Raw genomic sequence first — 23,820 nt, forward strand, 5'->3', positions numbered from 1 at the left:
CATTGCGTAACTTCAGAACGGTGTACCGGGATGTCGCAGATTTGGTGTAATATGCGGGAGACTTCAATGAAAAATGTCATGAAACGACATGGCAAAATCTTTGCGCGCTGCGGAATCGTGTCAATTTGACCCCCCCCCCCCCCAGTTAAAATAGGTTTAATCCCTTTACAGTGGTTGCTAAAGGTTATTTTGGATAAGTATTGAAATGTTCACTTGAATTATTTCAGTGTTAATGATTTTACCCGTATTGTACACTAATCTGACACTGTCATGTCTTTGATTGTGGAGAGCGATTTACAGTGTAGAAAGGATGACTCCTAATGGCAATTTATATCAGAATATCATTTGTATAATCTGCGAATAAAATGTTTGTTTGTTTGGTTTCCATCCTTGCAGAAATGCAGAAGTTTTTGGGTTCTATCTACCTTGGCTGGGACCTTGAAATGTATGATGAGGTGAGAATTGTACAATTATGTCAACTCCCACACACTTTGATATAAAATATCATGGGATCTTAAAGATAAGTATTTCATCGTTGATGACAATGACAATCCATGAAGGTTTACCAGAGCCATAAATTCATGGTCACTTTACAATTTGATTTTCCCCAGTGGCAAAGTAGTGAAGATTGGTACATGTAACATCACCACTACAGTAGTAGAAAGAAAAGCCAAAGCAGAATTTCTTGGGTAATGCAAGGGGTGATTATGATTTATATTTGTAAATTTTGTATTTTGTCTCTGCACTGAAGGTTGCCAGAGATTTTTTTTGTTGTTGTTGTCTGTCTACCACACAGATCTTGTTATCACTATTTAAGTGAAAACAAAAATTTATTCAATAGAATTTATTTAGTTATTTTTTCCCCTCTTTTTTTGTGGCTAAATCTCTCTAGGTCAATGTTAGAATTCACAGTACTTTTTCAAAATTAGAGGTCAAGATTGAAAATCAAAATTTGGCTGAAATGTCTTTTTGGCCATAAACTCCACTCTGTCCTCTTTTGCCTGGGAGGGGACATACTGTATAGTTGGTACACTAATGCTATGATGGGAGAACAAAATGTTAAGATGTACTGTAGTCTACAAATAGACTTGTATGGCAAGTGAGGGTGGAGTGTTTACTAGCAAACAGTGCATGTGACCAAGTGTTACAGCATGTGAGATGTACAGTGCCTTGACCATGCAATTTCTTCCTTCAGGCAGTAGCCTTGATCGATTTGTCTCTATTGACAATATAGCAACCCACTTCCTTCCTTGTTGTTTCCGTACCTGCTCCGTGCGACAATGTCAACGAACTTTTTAGGACAAGTTTACAAATACTATCAGTTTTGAAGTTTTTCTGTTTCATTTAGATGGTCCTTCAGAAAAATCACATAAAAAAAAAAAAAAATCCTGTGTGCACGCCCTACTCAGCACTTTTCATCAATGATGCAAGTGATTCGATATTTGATTTGTCCTTTATAAGATATCTAAGAGAAGTTTACTTTTTTTTTTAGTACAGTAATCACTTCTCTTCTGGTTAAAGTTAGCTTGTCAAAACTCCATTGAAGACCAGCTAGTGCAGCTGAATACAGGCTATCCAGCTGTCTGTTCAGATGGAAAATGAAACAAACAACAGCAAATAAACAAACTTGTATCACTTGGTATTGTCATCTATGCAAAGACGGCATGAGATTATCTGATCGAAAATAATCCTCTTGGGATTAAAGTTTGTGTGATCTATTACTTAAATAACAGAGGAAAAGGATGCCTCTCTAGATATCAGCCTCATGTGACATTCTTCCATTCCCTTTCTTTCACTTTTGTTTTTATGTCTTGATGGGAATTGGCATAAGACCAAGGAAGTATGCCGTGAGGATCTCGTGTTATCTCTTCAAATTTTGATTTTTTTTTTTCCCCTGTCACTCATGAAATTTGAGAAAAATTAGACTTGTTAGATATACATGTATGGCATATTCAGTACCATGCAGTATCACTGTAGACTGCTTTTTACATTCATACCCGGTCATGGGCTGCGGAACAGGGGGGGGGGGGGCTTCTATAGTTCTAAAAAAAAAAGGACCCCCCCAAAATTACAACATCCATGACTTTCTGCAGTTTCGCTCCTTACAGTGTACTTTGTAATAGGAACTGACCATGGACCTTGACCGCTAACCAACACACACCAGTGGCAGATCAAGAGGAATTTTTTTTTTTTTTGGTTAAAACAAAACAAATAAAAAGAAAAAAATGGGGGGGGGGAGGCATTTGCTCCCCTTTAATTTTGTAAAGGCGCCTCCCCTTTATGGAATTCTTGGATCTGCCCCTGCACACACACTCAAAATTAATAAAGGCCCTTTTTATCAGAACCCCAAATTTGCTAGATTCACAGATATAAGCCCAGACAGACCAGACAAGTGAACCAACTGGGGGGAAAGAGTCTGTGGTCATAATATACATGTGCAGGAGAAATCATTAATAATATTATGTATCATATGGCTTGAATCAGAAAGAAATTAAGCATACCTTCAGAAGAAACAAAACAGAGAGTTGTTCACCTCCTGAATTTCTTTGAACTCTGGCGCCCTCACACAGGCAGCCAACGAGGTCGCCAAGGCCAACACTTCGGACCTGAACGAGGAGCTGGGCCAGGTGGAGTACATGTTCACCGACAAGACAGGTACGCTGACGGAAAACGAGATGAAGTTCAGGCAGTGCTCCATCAACGGCGTCAAGTACGTCGAGAAGAAAGGCGGCTCCCTCGAACCGGCAGACAGCGAGTCCTATGATGAGGTATGTACTAGACACTGCAGCCCAATTTTAACAGAGCCTTTCAAGCTAGAAAGGAGTTACTGTAACAATATCTGGGTAACGTCCAGGGAATCTTTTTTTACCCTGCCTGTCAAAACGGTCCCCGCAAAATGTTGCTTTGGTGTAAAATTTCATTGAAAAGCTATGCCTATGACACTTTCAACGAAATGTGGTATATTCAAATTTATATATCATTTTGTCTGCGGGTTGCACGTTTAAGCAAAATGTGTGAAGTTGGAAAGCCGTCAACTGAGTCGGGCATGTGAACGTTGCCCACAGAGAGCTAACATGATTCCTCTGCTACAGTTGCCATGTCTACTATTGTGGGGATGTCTTGATTCATGGCATGGAATTAGTGAAATTACATTCTTGCTTGTAGTAAACTGAAAGGTTAATAGAAAAAAGTGCAGGGTATTATTTCAAACATGAAATATGTATGTGTTCGGTTTCAACAAAAAAAAAAGAAAGATTTCAAACTATTATAGCACGGTGTGTTAAGTGGTTCTCTTAAAGTCCGTCATACAGTAGACATCTATTAAACTCTGGTCTTCTTTCAATATATTTGTACATGCCACTTATATTGAATCTGTCAATCAGTAGAGATTGTATCTCCTGCAAGTGCAGTGTAAACACACTGAGCAAGGGGACGGATGACAGTTTAGTGATAGCTATTAAAGGTCAGAAAGTGTGAAGATATTTCAGATAAGGAAATGATATGAAAGTTATGACTTCCTCTGAGATGGCTGCATTTGTTATCTCAGCTAGACTAAGAGCAGTCCACACTATATGAAGCTGTACTATATACAAAGTTCGAGCACCTAGAAAAAAAAAATAAGAATAATAGTATGTAAACGAGCAACATGCTTTTGCTTTGTCATCTTGAACATTCATGAATGCTCAATAAAATGACTAGCATGCCTGTAAAACAGAACCTTAATTGATCAGTGTGTCACGAGGGGGGGGGGCAGCAGCAAAGTGCTAATTTACTGGTATGTACAACCCTTTCTGCACGAGAGAACAACACTCACACACGAATATACCAATATGCATAAAACTTTTTTACCCTGGTTCTACTATCATTGTTCAATATCTAAAACAACACCAAAAAGTCATACCTTGATTCATAAATGAAAAAGAGACTCTACACAAACTGTTCGTCATGTAATTCCGCAAGGAATCATACAAACAAATTAGTGTACAGATGTACATATACTTGGTAAAAGTGCACAGTATTTTTTTTTTTTATGATAAAGTATTGTAATGCCATCAAATTTACAACAGTATAGCTGTTGCAGCAACACTCTATTCAGTATTTTATACAGAAAGATTTGGTTTGGGAGTTAAATGTGTATTTTGAATCATTTCCATGATGAAATTCAAGTATTCACTGAAATCTTACCTGTAGTCTACTCATTGACTGGTTTTTACTTTCCTTTCCCAAGCCAGGTGATATATCATGTGTTGTTTTGCCGTGCTTTCCTAAGCTATACAATACATCTCTTTGTTTTGCCATGCATTCCCACGCTACAGGATATATCACATGTTATGACAAGGGTATGATTTTTGAGTATCTTTTGCTTTTTTTTTTTTTTTTTTTGTCGCATTCAGTTTGACAAGGACCAGTTCCTTTTGGCGATGGCGCTGTGTCATACTGTGCATGTCAGCAACGAGGGCGCCCCAAAGGGAGGCAGGGTCATGAATGGCAACGTTGGGGAAGACCGGGTGCTCAAATACGAGGCCTCCTCGCCTGATGAGAAGGCACTCGTTGAAGCAGCCAGCCAGTGAGTGATAGTTTTGTCTGCCTTGAATAATTGATTACACTACAACATTATCTGTGCCGTGTATCAAAGGACAAGTCTACTTTAAAGGGATGGTATAGTTTTAGTTCAGATGGAGATTCAGGTTCTAGCTTTGTTTTCAAGATGATTAAGAAACCACTTATATGAAATATTAAAGAGCATACAATTTTACGAGGAGTAAATCAAAGTTCATTTGATGAAAATTGGTTTTGAAATAGCCTATAGATATCATAAAGCAAAGTGGTCCTAATAAAAGGTGGGTCACACCTTTTATTTGGACCACTTTATTTTTCCTTTTTGTTTATCTATGCCATCCCTTTAATGTGGATTCAATGAATGCAGCAGTATTAGTAGAGAACATCAGTCAAAGTTTTAGGAAAAACGGTCTATTCAAAAGATTTGAAGTTTCAGTTCCGCCATCGCTGGATGAGAAGACTACTTCAGTTCGTGATGTCACATGCGTAGAACAAGCTAGAGAAAGCATAAAGAGAATTTCACATTCCATGGATTTTTTTTTTAATGTTAAGGTAGTTTAAAGGTATGCGAGGGGTAACATTATTTCCCTTTGCCTTGTTGTTTGTTTGTTTGTTAATTTCCATTTGCAAAGATGGCTGGATAGCCCCTATTCAGCTACATTAAGCTGGTCTTCCATGGGGTCCAGTTGGATGTGAGGTGGGACCACTTCACTGGGTTAGACACCCTGCTCTTTGCGATGAATGAATGAAGCGGGATCTTTTTACGTGCATGAGTTATTACTCTCTCATACAAGGGACCTCCTTTTTATGTCCTATCCGAGGGACAGAGTGTTTTGCCTCTTGCTAGAGGGGACGGTATGCTTACACACAACATTGCTCAGTCCAGACTCGGGTTCGAACCCGGGCCGCGTGATCGTGAGGCAGACGCGCTACCGACTGAGCCAACTCACCGCCTCATGTGTTTTACTATATTGCCTTCTGAAATGGGCAAGTCAGGTGCTCTTTTATTGTGCGAGAAAAGTGAAAATATGTTGAATTTCATTTTTATTTTCTTTGTATCGTTCTAGGCATGTGACATCATAAACTGTAGTAGTCTTCTCATCCAGCAGTGGCTGCACTGAAACTTTAAGATTTCATAACTTTCGAACGGATTGTCCGATTTTCCTTGAACGTTCATTCATGTGTTTTACTATATTGCTGCATTCAATCAATCCAAATATATATATCAAAGTGAACTTACAATGTGTCCTTTGATGTTCTCTCTCTTCTCAATGTTTCTAGAGTTTCTTCAGCATTGTAGCTGTATCTCTTTATTTTCTGCTTCTTCTCTATATTTCGTGTATCCTTCTCATTTTCCTATGCCTATGCCTTCTTATTTTTCTTGCTATTTTTGTTGTTGTAAATTGTCTGTTTCTGCTTTCAAGTCGTTCATCTTAATGAACCTTCTCTCATTCTTTTTCATCAGAATCTTCTATTCTTTTTTTTCTTTAATTTTGTTCTTTTACTGTCTAAATCATATATAAAGGCACTTTTTACCATTTGCAGATGAACCAAAAACCCAACTTTAGTGCTCAAAATAGTTCAAAATACAGAGTTAGGGATAGAAACAACCAATGTAAAAATTTTAATCCATATAATCAGTGTTGAATATTGTTGAATATACAAAATTTGAACAATAGTTATAATAAAATTGACTAAACAGTCTACAGTTATGGTTTATTGAGAAAAAAACCCAGTAACAAAAACCCAGTAATATGTTTTAAGGCTTTATTGCAAGATTTTTGTATGGTAGGATGTTTTGTGATAAAACTGACCTGCACATTTGTATGCATCAAATGTGATAGCTTGAACATTTTTTCAAATCACTCTTCTCAATGCTAAACAATGCCTTTAAGATAATGATTGCGAGCACTTTCCTATTATACAATTTTGATTTACACTTTTCATGTGCTGTGCTATGCAACTCAGTCATGCAGTCTGAAGAAATTACACAACTGCATTTTGTTTTATCATTCAAATGCTAATTGGTTTATGGTGTTTTTAAAATAGTGTTACCCATACATGTCATTTGTCTGTTTATTTAGCTGACCAGTTACAATTCTACTAACCCCAAAAATGTGCAGCATGCGTAAATCTCACTTGAGTGGGATCAGAAATGCCGCAGATCTTCACCTTTCCTCTTCTGCGATCTCATTTATTGTGATCGATAGATTTGGCACAGTGTTTCTTGGAGGAACCCAGGAATACCTGGATGTCAAGCACAAAGGGAGCATTCTCAGGTATCAGATCCTCAATGTCCTGGAGTTTGACCCAACCCGGAAGTGCATGAGCATTATCTTAAAAACCCCAAATGGTGAGAAAATTTCTCTGGATCTTTGTGGCCAATTTTCAACCTCTTATCAAGAGACAGTAGTTGCAGTTGGTAATCATGCAGGGATTGAAAGTTGTCTTCATTTATTTTAATGCAAGTTTAAAACATTATCTGCATTTGCTGTTATCTTAACTGGGTATAAGAAATTTCATTGACAAAGTATGAAAGGTAATCAGTGGTAGATCAGTGATTTTGAATGCCAACAGTTTAAGTTCGTAAACACTGTATACTGTCATCTGTATCACCTCATAGATTTGTACACTGCTAATGTGCACTGCATTCACGCTCAAGCTCTGCACATGTACAGGCAAGATGTTTGTTTTCACTCCAGCTACTGGAAGTGATGTGTACCTGACCCCAAAGAATACAGTTGTAGTTTTATTGTATATTTTTTGTCTTAGTTTTTGATGTTACTGTCTTTTGATATTCTTGATTGATATCATAGCTATCATCATTGTGTGTATAGATCTAATTTACGCTGCATTCTCATTTTCTTTTCTTCTTTTTTTTTGTGTGTGTATGGTTGCTGTTGCATTTGTTGTTTACCGTGCCCACAGGAGAGAATTTGCTCCTCTGCAAAGGTGCAGAGTCAACAATCCTACGGAAGAGCATCAGTGGAAAGAAGGAGGTTACTGACCAGCATGTCAGCGACTACGCCATGGTGAGAAAAAAAAGTCCAAGCATTCACATCGAATTTCTGAATATTGCCTTATCCCTTTATATTTTTGAAATTCAAATTCCCTTTTGATTAAAACAAGGCCTTAAACTGGAACAGTGTATTTGTCAATTTGATATCAAGGTAGGCCTCAATGAGCAAAATGGACATGTTGCAAGCTATGGGCAGAATTTGGCTTTATCATGGGAGACTCCAGCCTTTTTCTAATGTGCATTTACTAGGAGATGAGTTTATCATCTGAAGAAAAATCTTAAATTGGGGTATTCTGATGTCAATTTGATACTGTCCCTTTTGGCACCATGCATTTCTCATCTAGTTCAGAAATCTGTTCCATTTCAAAGTATGTCAAATCCTTTTTGAGTATGATGATTATGCTTTCTGCAAATCTGGTTGTAGAGCCCAGTTGTAGTCTCGAGAACTACTTTACAACCTTATGCAATTCAAGCTTTTATAGACACATGAGTATTGTGAAGTAAGTACTGTTAAATGAGTTTCTTGCGATGAACCTTTCAATTGCGTCTCTTTTTTTTTTTTTTTTTTTTTTTAAACGATGTTATTATCCAGCTTGGATTGCGAACACTATGCTTCGGTCAGAGGAAGCTCAGTGAGGAAACCTATGCCATGCTCGAAGAAAAGCTGAGAGAAGCTGCCACTGCACTGAACAACCGGGATGAAAAGGTCAGGGGTCAACTGCTGTTGTCACATTTTCAGGCAATTTTTCTAACCAGCATGAGTACATGCTGTTTGTAGTATAGGATCTCCCTATCTCCTCATTAGTATTGTACATATTTTTGTGAGATGTATAGTACATCTTAGATTTTATCTGCTGACAACAGATAGGAAAGTGGAGATTGATAAAAAAAAAAAAAAAATAGGCAATTGCCAAAAAAGTGTTCATTTGTTGGTAACTGTTGTAGTTGGTTTAAATCCCACCACTGCCACCATGGTGAGTTGCTTGTGATATGTGTTGTATATTGTGCAGTTCACATAACATGCTCATACAAGCTGAAAGGATAAATTTGATGGACAGATACCATGAAGAGTATAGTCTACATCTTGGCGAGATCTTCATTGCACAGTCCAATAAACGCGTTGTTTTTTCACAGTATGCAAATGCACATTCATGTAGTTCTGCCAAATGGCATAACATCAAAATATAATATATGACACTGCAACATCACAACGGATATGACAAAACGCTTGATGAAATGCCTCCCAGATCTCATTCTGATGGTGCAGGGTGCTAGCCGTGTGATAGCTTGTGTAGTGTAGGGATTATCGTATCGTCGGCTGAGAATGAGAAGGGTGTTAAGTTGTCTTGAACACTATGGGTTTAGTGGCAACTTAACACCCTTGGAGTTCTCATTCTCACTAGACAATAGTCAGAATCCATTACAATGGCACTGCTGAAGCAGCCTTTCGTCTATTAAAAGCAGATGACTTTATGAATCTGATTTGTTCTGTATATGTTGTCAATTCTTTCCATTGCAGATTTTAAAAACATTTTTTTTTTTTTTTTTTTTTTGAGAGAGAGACATTTCTCTTGAATGGCTATGGCTACTGATTAAATGTTGTAGGTTATGCAATTATATTTGACAAAACTGAATCTATTGAGTCAATTTTTTTTTTTCATTTTTCGTTTTGAAGATGAATGATGCTTACAGCGCCATTGAACAGGACCTCCATCTACTGGGAGCTACTGGTGTGGAGGACAAGTTGCAAGATCAGGTTGCCGAGACGATGGAAGCGCTACGCGAAGCTGGTATCAAGGTACATCTATAAATGAATAGGACTTACGAATCATATAAAAGCCGACTTGTTTTAATTTTGCCTCTCCTAACATGAAAGTGCAATACCTCGAGAGGTGTATGAAGGTACATGTACAGGTGTGTGTACAATCAACTAGTGAATGAAACTTAATCTGATAATCTAAGGATTATTTTTCTGAGTGATATTTCCAGTTGTGTTATATCATGTGATTTGAATGTGTCACATGTAAAAGAGCCTTTGAATTAATATTTGGGGATTCTTGATGTACAGTATGTCCCCACCCCCCCCCCCCCCAAAAAAAAAAAAAAGAAAGAAAGAAAGATAAAAATTACAATCGGAATTCCGCATTGATAACTTTCAATACAATTAAACTTTCTGGATGCTATTTCAGGATCTAAAAATATTACATCTTACCTAGATTTTGCAGAAAACCCCATTCGGTTTGGTTAAATGATCAAAGAGAAATGTGAATCGTTGTAAAGCAAATCATGGGTCTGTTTCTTCCAAGTTTAGCACTTGGATGCTCTTGGAACTGCACATTAATATATGTGACAGTGCACCTCAAAACGAACATAAAGTCGCACACACTGATTTTGCGTGAGGACTGAAAATAAGTGAAATGGGTCAACCTAGCCGAACTTGACTTTTCCATATTTTTTGAAAGAGTGGGTCTTCTTTTACATTATGCTAAAATTTGGTTTCATAAAACGGGCAGGAAAGTGTGTTTTTTTAGCAGTTTATCTCGAACATTTTTGGTAGAATAGTGTGGTTAGGTGTGTCTTTAGATTCCCTTTTTCATTTCTGAAAAACCTTGTCCACACTCTTCACTTTCAACTCTAATAACTTTTGAAAAGATAGTGCTACTGCTTTGAAAGTTGGCATTAATTATGGACAGAATGTGTTAATGAGGCATGCTTAATTTCAGTTTAATTTGATAATCCCTTCATTGTTGTTACTCTGGTGGTTTACTTCCTGATTTTTGTCCCATTCATCGCACAGCCAGCACGGCTTGGTAAAGATTAAGCGCTTGAATAGACACTGTACTTCAGAGCCTCTTTTCTCAGTTCACACTTTTCCTGAGTTTGTGCTTTCTTTCCAATATTTAGATAGGTTAGGAGAGTCCATTTGATTTGAGTTATACATCATTTTAAAGCTTAAAGTCTGCTCTTTCAGAATGTGGTCTTAACTAAAAATTCATGTCTGGCGACTTTTTGTTTGTTTTGAGGTGCAGGGTCACATATGTGAACACAATGGACAGAACTTGGAGGGACAGGATTCCTGAAATGCTCTACAGAGATCCTCATTTCTCTGTGACCACTGAAGCAAATCGAATGGGGTTTTCTGTAAGATGTGAATATTAAGTTATAGTTTCATACCCTGAAATTGTATTTGGACTGATTCACTATTTGTAAAGTTATCCTTGCGGAGGGTCCTGTTGTAATTTTTTCTGGGGGACATACAGTATATCTAGGAAGAACTGTCTTGATGTCATTGAATGATGTGACATCGCCTCTTCACAGATCTGGGTGCTGACGGGGGACAAGCAGGAGACAGCGGTCAACATCAGCCACTCCTGCGGTCACTTCAAGGATGGCACCGTGGAGCTCCTATTGGTCAGGCAGACGTCCGCGCAGACCTGCCGGCAGACACTGGACAGACATGCCGAACAGTGAGCCATCTGTTATTCTTTACAGTCTCATACCGTCAAAGTGGACATTTTCATGCATTACTGGTGACATGAAACTTTGACGAAAATAAAAGCATATCTTTGCTTGTTATAGTAAAATACTATGTGTACTTATTATAGTTTGATTCCATGAAATTAAAAACACAAAATTTATGTTACCCAGCTGAGCACAAGAAATTACTCACATGAATATTTTCACTTTTACAGTGTATCACTTATAACATGAAAGGCACATTCAGTGCTGAACTATTTGTACATATAGATTGGAAAGCGTTGAAACTCGGTTTGGGGAATTTTTTAATGATTGTAATGACAATGATCAATTAGAAGAAGTGAAGTTATCTAACTATGAAATTTCACATGACCTTAAAGAAAGAGTAAGATTGTTCGCTATCATATACATGCATAATAGGTAAGATGATAATGTCATCTTGTAGACAAAAATATTATGAAAAGAATGTTTTTGGTAATAAAAAAGATGGCAGCTACCATCTTTCCTCCATAAGAATTATTACTATCTTCTTGTATCACAGTGAGTGAGACAGTATCTTTTTTTTTATTTGATTTTGAGGTCAGAAAGGAAATTTAGTGAAGTTGTCAATGAAAGGCTTATTAGGCTGTTACATCATGGCCTCACTTAATTTGCATATACAAATGTATGTGGTTGTGCCTAACATTTCTGATTTTATGAATACATGTGCAAAAATCCTGTAACTTTCCTATTTCATGTCCAACTGTGACAATGCCTAGCAAACACTATGTGTGCTATGTCTTTTGTTTTCGTTTTTTATAATTTTTTATATGATGATTATAGGAAATTTACAGGAACATGGAGGGAAGTTGAAGAATAGAGATTCTTTTACAAGTCGAGCGATATCTGTGTATAAATTTGATGGAAATTTGGTGGTCAAGCACTAGGGAAGTGTCCTTTTCATCTAAGTACATGCAAATATTGAAAAACAACAACCAACCCTGTAATTGATAGGGCTCATGTTTAATAACTTTGCATATTCGATACTTGACCATGATTTACACTTTGATCTTTTTTGTGTAGGATGAGATTAGAACCCCGCAAGAAGTATGCTTTGGTTGTGGATGGCCCCAGCCTGGCACTGGCCCTAGAAAACTTTACGACTGCCCTCAGGGATCTGTGCCTGCAGTGTGAGGCTGTGCTCTGCTGTAGGATGTCACCTCTCCAGAAGGCTCAGGTATTAAAGCCAATCCTCAGTCTCACTATTCACTCTGCTCACCATGATAGCACAAACCCTTTAATATGATGATAGATTTGGCAAAGATATTTCATTTTTATGTCCGTGATAATAGATACAGTTTATTTGATGGGCAAAACATAGGAAAACACTTCAATGCTCTTCATGCTCGATATCCTCATGATCACTATTTTTATGCCTCAGCCCGAAGGGTGCCGGAGGCATTATGTTTTTTTTTTTTTAAATGTCATTTTATATTCATCATTCCAGAAAACGTTTCAATGAACAGATAATGAATAAAACAACAAAAACAAAGGTGTGCCAAATATTGACACTATACAAACAATTCAGTACATATTACACAATAAGATAGCTAAGAATAAAATAATGGAAAATAGAATGTACAAAGATTGTAAGAAAGAAAAACTATACATACCTAGTGGCGTAAAAAGAGATTATCAGCATCAGCAGAATAGAGTAATAAAAACATATCACACACAGGTGTAGAAGCCAATGCTTTCACACAAATCATCAGTATAATTGAATTAAAAGCATCTCTTCATTTTTTTTAAAAGAATATTATTCAATTCTAGGTTGAAAACATTGCTTAAATTCAAATCGTTCCACAGTGCAGGTCCTACATGATGTCATGAATATCTAGGACTATCAGGAAGCTGTAAAGAAAAATTAATCAACTTATTTGATGCCAGTTTGAAACTGATAGAGATATTTGCACATCCTTTCATGCCTCCTGGACTCTTTAACTACACCCGTTTTCCTACTCTCTGTCCATCTTCACATCGAGTATCTCTCCCCTCCAGGCTTATTAATTTTACGCACCTTGTGTTGACAGGTCGTCAAGCTGGTGAAAGAATCGCCATCCAAGCCTTCAACCATGGCGATAGGCGACGGAGCGAATGATGTCAGTATGATCCAAGAAGCTCATCTTGGCTTGGGTAAGATGTCACGATGTCGGAAGAATGTTCAGTATGAACACATACTGTATATGCATACGGTATGGTAGGTTCACAGTACATACGTGACCCTGCATCACAAAACCAACAAAAAGTTGACAGTCATGGATTTTCTGTTAAGGGCAGATTCCGAAAGAGCAGACTATAAGCTTTAAAATGATGTAAGACTCAATTCTAATGGACTCTTGTAACTTATCTAAATATTGGAAAGAAACCACACACTCTGGAAAAGTGTGAACTGAAAAAAGAGACTCCGAAGTACAGGGTCTATTCATGCGCTTAATCTCTACCAAGCTGCGCTAGGTGTGTGATGAATGGAACAAAAAACAGGATGCAAACCACTGGAGCAACAACAATGAAGGGATAATTAGATTAAGCTGAAATTGAGCATGCTCTATGAACACATTCTGACCATGATTAATACTAGCTGTCAAAGCAGTAGCATTATCCCTTCAAAAGTTATCAGAGTTGAAAGTGGAGATTGTGCAAAGGATTTTCAAGAAATGAAAAGGGGCCTCTAAATCACACTACCCTGAAAAAAAAAAGCCTGACTTGGTTGAGCCGTTTCATCTTTTTCTGAGTCCTCATGAAAAATCACATGGTGCAACTTTTTGTTGGTTTTGTTATGCACGCTCACATATAGTCATTTGAGTGTCACACTTTTTTTTGAGTGTGGGTCACCAGAGTCAAACATTAGATACTGTACTGAAGCTTCGCTTCAATAATCTTAAGCCTTGGTAATATTTGAATTATTAAGATTTTAAGAGAAAAATTGCCTGAACTCTGTTTTTAATGATTTATTGCATTCACAGTATATATTTCCTTGTAGAATAGGATTCTGGGATTTTAGAGGCATTGAAGTGCTAAACTCTCTATGTAAATTTGGGAAATTTGGTGACCTGTCATTTTTTTTATGACACTGGGTCACTGCTCGTGTAGAGCCCTGTTGTAAGTTACCAGCTCTTAGTTTTAGTTACTTCAATAAAGAGGTGGGTCCGTCAAGTCGAGAATGTCCAGTCAGAGCAAATGTCACTCTTTATAATAGTTGCAAGCAAACACTGATTTTAAATGCTGTCATGAACATAATGTAGGTTACATCTGGTACACTTCGGTATTTTAACCCCGCCACAGTCGTGTTATTCCATTCCATTCTGAGAAGTAGACAGAAATCCTGAATTATTTTCAAATCTCCCCCATGCCAGGAATCATGGGCAAGGAGGGTCGGCAAGCTGTCCGCTGCAGCGACTATGCCTTCTCCCGATTCAAGTTCCTTCTACGTATTCTCCTGGTCCACGGCCAGTGGTACTACCATCGCATGGCCATCACCGTCCAGTACTTCTTTTACAAGGTGCCACAAATTAGCACAGATCTTTTGGGCCCCATTTCATAAAGAGTTGATAGCAACTCTTGCTGGAATGGCAATTGTCATAGTAATGACAAGAATCCAGCTTCCTGATTGGCTGTTGCTATTGGAAGTTGCCATTCCAGTAAGAGTTGCCATCCTAACATCTTTTATGAAATGGGTCCCTGATGTTCTCATATCATTGTTATAACCATTCGGAATATAAAGATTGTGTGAGAAATCTGGGTACGGGAAGCAGTCGTATGGATGCTATTGTTCTTGTGTAATGATATGGGATTTATTGCATAATGATGACTCGACTGTGTCTAATTGTTTTGTAATAATGATTTGTAATACTATGAACACATGGTTGTGATAGCAAAATGATATTTTGTTCAAACAATATTTAAATCAGTGAGATTATGTCTATCTAGTTTTACTGAAAAGCATGGATTTGGTAAAGACTAATACTTTGACATCAGTATAAGAGTTGTTGAACATGTTTCTGCAAGGTGAATGATTAACTATGCACTCCATGAAGTTATATGTGATGTTGCATTCACTGAGTTTATAATTTATTCTTGCTTTTCACAGAACTTTGCCTTCATTACGTGCCAGTTCTACTTCTCCTTCTTCTCAGAAATGTCACAACAGGTATGATTTATTTCCATGCTGCCTCGATCCCTGTGGTGTTGGAAATAAACTCCCTTCATGATCAATTCATGTTTGCCCGGGCTATAAAATTTTCTAAGTGGTCTGGGGGCGATGCAAATAAATCAGTGCAAGTGATCCTTAGTTGCTGTGCATTTTCTGTAGTCTCGGCTTTGAAAACAAACAGAAAAGACAGTGTTGGTGACTCGGTACCTGTGTATTTTACTTCTAATGGATTTTGACTTGTAAAAGAGACTTGTATTTGTGAGTGTTTGAGAAACAAAAGACAGTTTTTAAAAAGAATTATATTTTTAGATTCGAGAAGACTTCAACATTTATCAAAGAAAAAAAAACAAAAAGAGGAAATGATGCTTAAACGGTTCTAGAGTTTGTCGATTGTGTGAACAATGGACCAAAGCTGTCATGTTGGAGTTATCTAATGGGATTTAAATAAGCATTCTACTTTTATGCTTTAACTCATGGTAAAATCCCAGACAAAATTCATATTGAATTTCAGATTTTGACATGAGATGATTAATGTCGGGTGAGAATATGACCCTTTTTGTATATGTCGCAAAGTCAAATTTGTTAGCGTAGACATTTTGGGGTATGATTAGCCGATTTCATTTTTCTTAACTCAAAGATAAGATTGCTGACTATAGACTTGCTGACTATTAACAAAAGGCGTACTTACAATTACAGAGAATGGCCCCAATACTTCAACTCTGCTTTTTGTTTGAAACTGACAGTGATGCTATTTTCGATACTAGTAGATAAATGATAGTGAAATGAATGCGTTTATATTTTTCTTTTGTCTTTTGTTTTTCTTGAACACTTGTCATCTCTGCAGCCCATGTTTGACAGCATGTACCTGACTCTCTACAACATCACATTCTGTGCATTACCCATCTTACTCTACGGCATTGTGGAGCAACATCTACCGGCTCACGTTCTCCTTGCCAATCCAAAGCTCTACAAGAGTAATCTTCGCAACGGCCATTTCAAAATGTGGCACAATGTGTACTGGGTTTTGCTCGGTAGGTGACTTCAACGTGGCTCGTCCTTTTTTTGTCATCCTCGGCATTTTTGTATGCACTAATTGGTTCCCATGGTAATATGGCGACTGTGTTAGCCTCCAGTAACTTTGATTTGATGATAGCTGAATTCTTCGTATCACATAACTAAATTCCAGCAGTGGCAGCACTATTTGATTTCTGTAACAATGTATTGACAACACCATTTCATAGTACACAAAAAACATGGAGCACTACAGCTGTATCTGTATCTCCAAACTGCCATAGTTTTGTAGATTTTCTCAGCAATTTTTACACATTGCGAAAGAAACATCAGGTTACAAGCTCTGAAAATGCATTTCTATTGTGAAGTGACAATGCTTTGCTAATTAATTTTGAAGAAAAAAGGACAAACTACAGTGTAAATGCAATTACCACATATATACTGTCTATGCCTGTGCCTGCTGCACAGTAACTCCGCATTACCAGAAGCGCACACGTCAACACCAAAAGTGTAACCCCACTTGACCTCCGCGTGTTGCACTTTGGTGCATGAGATCACCTCCTTTGTTTGCACGTAGCATACGGACCCGACTGCTAGTGACAAAATGTTTACATAGATGCAAAAGGGAGAATTGTTAAATGAATTGAGCTGACATTTTGGCGAGTCTTAGCATGCACATTGCCTGGATGCAACATAGAGAGAGTATAGGGGCTTGGTGTAGTAACCACAGTTGTTTCTGATAGCTTTTATATAGGATTTGTTCCAAAGAGACTCTTTTTTTTTTCAGAGTTTCAAACCTTTTTAGACTGCCAAATATTCATATCAAACACCAGCTCATCATAACCACTCAATTTCCCTGACACAGAGTAATTACATCATAATTATAGATTCTATTGAGGATGACACACTTATTCCATGTCACTTGTGGTTCTTGAATGATTGTGACAGATAAGATTTACCACAACCATTTTTAAAGCCACAATTACTCTCTAAATCACAGAACCTCAGTTTAAGCTAAGCCACAGTGTCGATGTTTCCCCTGTGGATGGAATTTTCAATTTATGAAATGTGTTTTCTTTTTTAAGTAGAACAAAATGTACAGTTTTCTCTGATTGTTTGTACAATTTGTATCTCAGATGTAACACTTTCCCAGGCATGGTTTTGATGTATTGGATAAAAATCTAAATAAAAGCTATTTCAAGTAATTCTCCTTGCCTGTCACCAGGTATATACCAGTCTCTAGTCTTCTTCTTTGGAGCCATGTGGCTTTTTAAGGATGATGTCTCCCTCATGCGGAATATGCAGGTTAGTCAGATGCTGAACTGTAGTGTATCTCTGTCTCTTAGTCACAAATGACATTTCTTTCATGTTTCACTGAGAAAAAAAAAATGCTATGTGGAGCTGTAAATGCTCATCTTATTCCACACAGTGTAAAGAATGAGTTGGTGGATATCAACAGACACTAAGTATAAAAGCTCTTCTCCTCCGAAGTAAAGTTCCTGCAAGTTGACTGCTGTATCAATTATTTCTGTGGACTAGGAACATATATATTATTTCAAAGTAATGAATTTCCTCATTTCACAATCTAACCTTGACTGAAAAAAGGTCATATTTTCACTTCCTGTCAGTTTCTGTGATGTAAGGTCGTATATCAAGGCCATATGAGTGTATGACTTCAGGTTTTGTGGGTTTGATCTTTTCTTTTTCTTTTCTTTTTAATTTGACTTCTTTGTTTGTGAATACTTATGGCAAATTTGTAATACGTGACCGTCCTTATTCTGACCTTTAATCTATACATTTCTACAGAATTATGGTCTGTGGGCATTTGGAACCATAGTAACAACAGCCTGCGTCCTGGTAGTAAACTTCAAGGTGAGTACATGAAGGAAAATAATGTCTAGCTTGCAATCAGAGAAACCCCATGGAGATCAAAGATGTTCAAATCTTGTGAAATGTCAAATCATGCAGCTTGAGGAGAAAGGGAACATAGCATCTTATTGTCTTTTAATATTTGCAATGACTGTAACTTTTATGTTCATATTCTGTGACATATTCTCTCTGTTATGTCCTGCAAAGTTTAATATCACATTTGGCAGGGAACAGACATAGGAGCATGGGAATCATATTACAATACGTGAACACATGTTCATCAAAGTACTAAAAGACATTCTACCAATGTGATTTTGATCATTCATAACCATGCACATTCATAATGTGCATATAGGCAAATATCAGAAATTGAAAAATATCTCCAAAAATATGTATACTATTCAGGTACATATGGAAATACATTTTGTAGAATTTGATTTCACTATCAAAACCACAGCCCCATTCTTCTTATGCCTGTGCAAGTTTCCTTTGCTTTGTTTGTGAGGGACGAAGTAATCCTACATGCATGTTCAGCAGTAGAACTCGGTGATATGAGCAGGACCAAGTTTAAAGCAAAGGGTAGAGGTATTATCGCCCAACTCTTGTCAGTTCAGGGTCTTCCGTCATGAAACAAGTCACTTGGCCTATAAAGGCCCTATGTGTTGGGTGGGTAATGTGCGCCTAAGCATACAGTGCATACCACATTCTGTCTCCTGTCTAGTGAAAGATATTTTAGCGGTGTAGGAGAGTTCATCATTTCGGGCTTTTTGAACGTCGATCTTCCCCTCATTGTATATAACATGCTCCGTCACAGAGGTACTTGCATTTCAAAGCCCATGACTCTTGTTCCATGACTCTTTCCTTCTCTTTTGATGGTCAACATCATACACTCGGTATAATTTTTAACATAGCAGTGTTTCTTTCATTTTTTGTTCTTTTTGTCCCCCCCCCCCCCCTCCCTATCCACACCCTCTTTGTCCTCTTTCCTTATAATCTCCACCTCCCTCTCTCACTTCAAAATGTGTATGTTATATCTGCAGCTCTGTGTGGAGATTTGTAACTGGGATGGTATCCAAATAGCAGGGATGATCATCCAGATCCTGGGTTACTTTGTGCAGGTGGCACTATACTCCGGTCTCATCTGGTGAGTCTTTATGATTTTGTTTCCCATAAGATGTTTTTTCTTTCTTTCTTCCTTTTTGGTTAGTGTTATCAGATGAGTTTTTGAAAGTGGAGTGGTGGAGTGGTAGACAGATACTCTGTTTTGTTTAGTTTTGAAGTTCAAACATTGCATTATATTATGTTGGTTAATACTCAAATACTAGTCAGATACTCTGTTTTGTTCAGTTCTAACATTGCTGGATATTCCATGGGTTAGTCAAATACCAGTCAGATACTTTGTTTTGCTTTAATAGTCATGAAGTTCAAACATTGCAAGTTCTTATGTGGGTTAGTCAGATACTAGTCAGATACTCTGTTTTATTCTTTCATGTAGTTTACACATTGCAGAATATTGTCTTGGTTACTCAAATACCAGTCAACAATGGGATAGACATGATCATCCATGTGTAAATACTACTACACAGAGAGGTCATAATCTTTTTGACTGTCTCAGGACTTAACAACTTCCTGAATAGTATTTTAAACCCTTTTCAAATGGGACTAATATTGTATGTCCTCCCATCCCAATCATGGTGTACATGTATGATTATAATGTCACATTTAGGTCTTTCTGAGATGTACTTGTTCAGATTTGGCTTTGAATTTAGCCTGAGACAAGTACTTCAGGTCATGAGTCACATGTGCTGTATATTAAAAGAAAACAATTCCTGCATTAATTTGATGTAGGATAGGACCCTTGCGTTGTAATTGACACATTTGAGTGTTTTGGTGCAGTGACCTGGAGGTAGATGTAAAGCACCATAATTTTTTTTTTTTTTTTTTTTTTTTTTTTTTTACTGTGAGAATGTGACATGTTGTGTTGCCAAGCATTCCAGTAAAGTCAGATCCTGTTAGCTATATGTTGGATAGCATTAGCATTGACAGCGTATGCAGTGTTTTATCTCTATACACAAACTCTTGGCAAACTGTGAAGTGTGTGAGTAATAGCTCTTTCCATTCACCAGTTCATTTTCTGTCTTATTTGTTCTGCCAGGTATGACGCCTTTCCAATGTAAGTATTCAGCAAACATCCAAGTTAACATGAATAAATGCTACGCAAGTCATTGTGTGACACTCCCACATCTTCACTATCAGTAATATGATGATACTGATGGAACCAGTTGGTGATCATGATAACCAGAATTGTGAAGTGTTATGTTTTGATATATGATAATGCATTTGTATCAAGACAGCTTTTTTTTTTTTTTCCAACACTGGTATTCATATCATTTTATCATGCATTTCAAACTGAGTATCAATTCAGTCTCTCAATATACAGCAAGGAATGATGGCTAGAATTACATGATGATAGACAGATGTACATGTAAGTGCATAATGAGTGCCTGAGTCCGAATCTGTTGATGGTAATGATGATGATGATGATGATGGTGGTGGTGGTGGTGATGATGGTGATGATGGTGGTGATGATGATGATGGTGATTGTGATGGTGATGGTGATGAAGATGATGATGATGGTAATGATGATGATGATGGTGATGATGATGATGATGGTGGTGATGGTGATGATGATGATGATGATGATGATGATGATGGTGATGGTGATGGAGAAGATGAAGGTAATGGTGATGATGGTGATGAAGATGAAGGTAATACAAGGCGATGGTGATGATGATGATGATGATGATGATGATGAAGATGAAAGTGATGGTGATGATAGTGATAATGACGGTAACAATGAGACTGAACAAGAGGATGAGGATAATGGTAAGCCCACTGCTTGAAATGAATATTGGTCGACTGATAAAGGAAATATAAAATGATAGATGAGGATGGTAATAAAATGGTTGTATTGCTGATGGTTTAAGATTGTGATAGAGATAGTAAGGTGCTAAGTATGTTTCTTAAAGAATGCTTGCATGACAGATGATCACAGAGTAAAACCCCTCTAGTTACTCTCTGTTTTCTTTTTCTCTTTGTGTGTTTGTGTATGATAGATCTCTCTTTAACACCACCGGCCTCTACTGGGTGTTCTTCCAGTCCCTGAACAGTTGGACCGTTTGGTTCTGGATCCTTGGCGTCGTTGTCGTCAGCTTCTTGCCCGACTTCGTTTTCAGAGTCTTCTCCTATTATTTCTTCCCCGATCCAGAAGTCATAGCCAGGGTAAGTCATTTGGGGGGCAGTATGTCCATGTACCCATATGTACCAAAAGCCCTTTATAACCACAGATTGCTGATCTTTCTAAAGGGCACATTTTGACACTACTCAGACGCCAATGTCGGAGCCTTGAGAGATACAGTATTCATTGCATAATCGGGCATCTGATAATTGGGAACCTCGCTTAAATGACATACGCTACCCAGAAACATTTCCAATGCATGTTATTTTCACTGGATAATCGGGCGGGGACCTCTGATAAACGGGACAATTTTTCTTCAAGCGATCTTTGATTTTGTTGATATTTTACTCAAAATATCTACCAAAATACCACAACAATATTTCAAAGATTCCCTACATCGAACTTACAAAGCAAGCTTCGGACTGGTGTGTTTTGACCTCCGTCCATCCAGTACACGTACATGCATAGCCACGAAAGCGCCGTGTATAAGTATCCATGCCATTGCGAAACACATGCTTTCGCGAACATTCTTCTCCCCTACATATAAGCAAAGCCATGTGCAGGGAGAGCTAGAGGGTTGCGCCGAGGGGTACATGTACAGTACATGTACAGTACATGTACAGTACGTCAGTATGCATGTGTGTGTGTGTGCACTACATGTACATGTCGTATGCCGTTAGTGTATGGTGAGTGCTCATCGCGAAATCGGGCACCCCGCTTAAAGGGGCCGTGTTTGCTACTCCCAACCTGTCCCGATTATGCGATGAATACTGTACTACCTAGTGTGAAGATTTGTTTCAAAGGATGAATTCAGTATAGATTTTGGTTCCATTGTCTTTGCAGGCAAGAGATGAATAATTCAGTGTAGCGACTCTCATGGTGCCTGTCTCAAATGACCAGCTTACCAAACATTTCAGATTTTATGCATACCTTTCTGACAATGATTCTTCTTGACAACCTGACAGCTTGCCTGAGGTTTGCCTCACATAGCAACATCTGATGTTTGCCAACTGGATTCCATGTATTGAAAATCGTGTTTGAGGTATAGGTTGGTAGAATAGCTTGTTTGTATGTCACGGTGGAAAAAAACATCCGTAAATTTGAATGTGTTAGTAAACCGGTCTATTTAGAAATCTTTGGAATTTCAAGAAGAGCCATTGTCATGGTGTATAATGATAATAATAATAATAATTTGTATACTAATCCATCTCCAGTTTCAGGAAAGACAGAGAAAAAGCTACAAAACAAAAAGATGAACAATGGCATTCAGACAATATTTGTATTAACAACATGTAATTGACTTCATTAATCATGTTTGGTACAAATGGCTAGTATAACTTTGGCTGAGATTACTATTCCATAGCATTGAATATCAGGTAGAAGACTGAGTTGTTGCCGCCTGTATTAGTAAATCATATATTGCTGCCACACTGTACTTAATTGAGGTATTGATGTTTTTGTTTTTTTTGGTTTTTTTTTGCTCCCTTGCACAATTAGGAAGCATTATGGTGTTATGTTGATGCAGCTGTAATATGTATCAAAATGAAAGATGTAGAGAATATCTTTAAAGCAAAATTCATATCATGTGTTGACATTTTCTTTTTTTCTGTCTTTTGTGATCCAAATCCTGTCAAATTTAATGCCACCAGTATGTGATTGTACTGTGGCCAAGGAGAGAGAGATTATTGGTATCTGTATACTTTACTTTACTCCAGACGCCAAAGAGATAATGTCATACAAGTCATCAGGTTGTTAGAAGTAACTTTTAGTTGCTTGCTTTAACTCATCGCCTTCTGGAGCTGTATGGTATTGTTTGGAGTCGAGAATTTTGAGAATGTTGTATTAAGGAACCTGTAAAATCAGTGTATGACTTGATACTTTTCATTTTTTTTTTTTTTGGATTTCATCTTTTCTTCTTTACTTGTATGGTGTCATACCTGCATCTAATTCAGATTGGTTGTTTGTATTTCTCCTTTGTAAGACAGGTTTACTCTTCGACGGATGTGTGTTATGCCTGAAAAATTATATAGAGTTTAGAACATTTTTTTTTCCTTTTTCATCGCTATCTTCCCAATTACTCTAATGATGCAAAAGAAGAAGACCAAAAAAAAAAAATAATAATAATACATGTTTGTAACATTTATGCTAAGTTTTACTGCCTTTTGCATGGAAGGGAATTCCAGTCGCTCGCAGTGGGGTATCAAACCTCTAATACAACCACAATGTATCATGGTATATACATACGATACGTATGTGTATACATTGTATTTCCACTTGTGCTCATTAACTACAGTGTACATTTGTAGGTGTCTTGTGTCATGTCGTAGTCGGCGATTAACAATCCTGTGTTTGAAAGACCCAATTTTTTATGAAATCTACACAAAAGTGAACTAATTAGTCAATTGACTTTGAACGGACTCGGGAGAACATTGCTGTTGAAGACTGGAGTGCATATGC

The 23,820-nt window shown here is 37.5% G+C and overlaps 1 protein-coding gene across 1 annotated transcript in view; it reads left to right on the plus strand.

The window, feature by feature from the left end:
• Window positions 1-23,820, plus strand: part of LOC140244964 (phospholipid-transporting ATPase IF-like) — a 100,547-nt gene that overhangs the window by 57,265 nt on the left and 19,462 nt on the right. Inside the window, exons 12-29 of the mRNA XM_072324572.1 lie at window positions 397-455; window positions 2,571-2,768; window positions 4,395-4,567; window positions 6,771-6,913; window positions 7,489-7,592; window positions 8,172-8,285; window positions 9,255-9,377; window positions 10,898-11,046; window positions 12,119-12,272; window positions 13,126-13,228; window positions 14,449-14,594; window positions 15,183-15,242; window positions 16,090-16,276; window positions 17,482-17,561; window positions 18,063-18,128; window positions 19,166-19,269; window positions 20,281-20,298; window positions 21,242-21,407. Coding sequence (XP_072180673.1) covers window positions 397-455; window positions 2,571-2,768; window positions 4,395-4,567; window positions 6,771-6,913; window positions 7,489-7,592; window positions 8,172-8,285; window positions 9,255-9,377; window positions 10,898-11,046; window positions 12,119-12,272; window positions 13,126-13,228; window positions 14,449-14,594; window positions 15,183-15,242; window positions 16,090-16,276; window positions 17,482-17,561; window positions 18,063-18,128; window positions 19,166-19,269; window positions 20,281-20,298; window positions 21,242-21,407 — 2,147 coding nt within the window. The remainder of the gene's footprint in view (window positions 1-396; window positions 456-2,570; window positions 2,769-4,394; window positions 4,568-6,770; window positions 6,914-7,488; window positions 7,593-8,171; window positions 8,286-9,254; window positions 9,378-10,897; window positions 11,047-12,118; window positions 12,273-13,125; window positions 13,229-14,448; window positions 14,595-15,182; window positions 15,243-16,089; window positions 16,277-17,481; window positions 17,562-18,062; window positions 18,129-19,165; window positions 19,270-20,280; window positions 20,299-21,241; window positions 21,408-23,820) is intronic.

Source organism: Diadema setosum, chromosome 21 (genome assembly GCF_964275005.1).
Source record: "Diadema setosum chromosome 21, eeDiaSeto1, whole genome shotgun sequence".
In the NCBI taxonomy this organism is placed as follows: domain Eukaryota; kingdom Metazoa; phylum Echinodermata; class Echinoidea; order Diadematoida; family Diadematidae; genus Diadema; species Diadema setosum.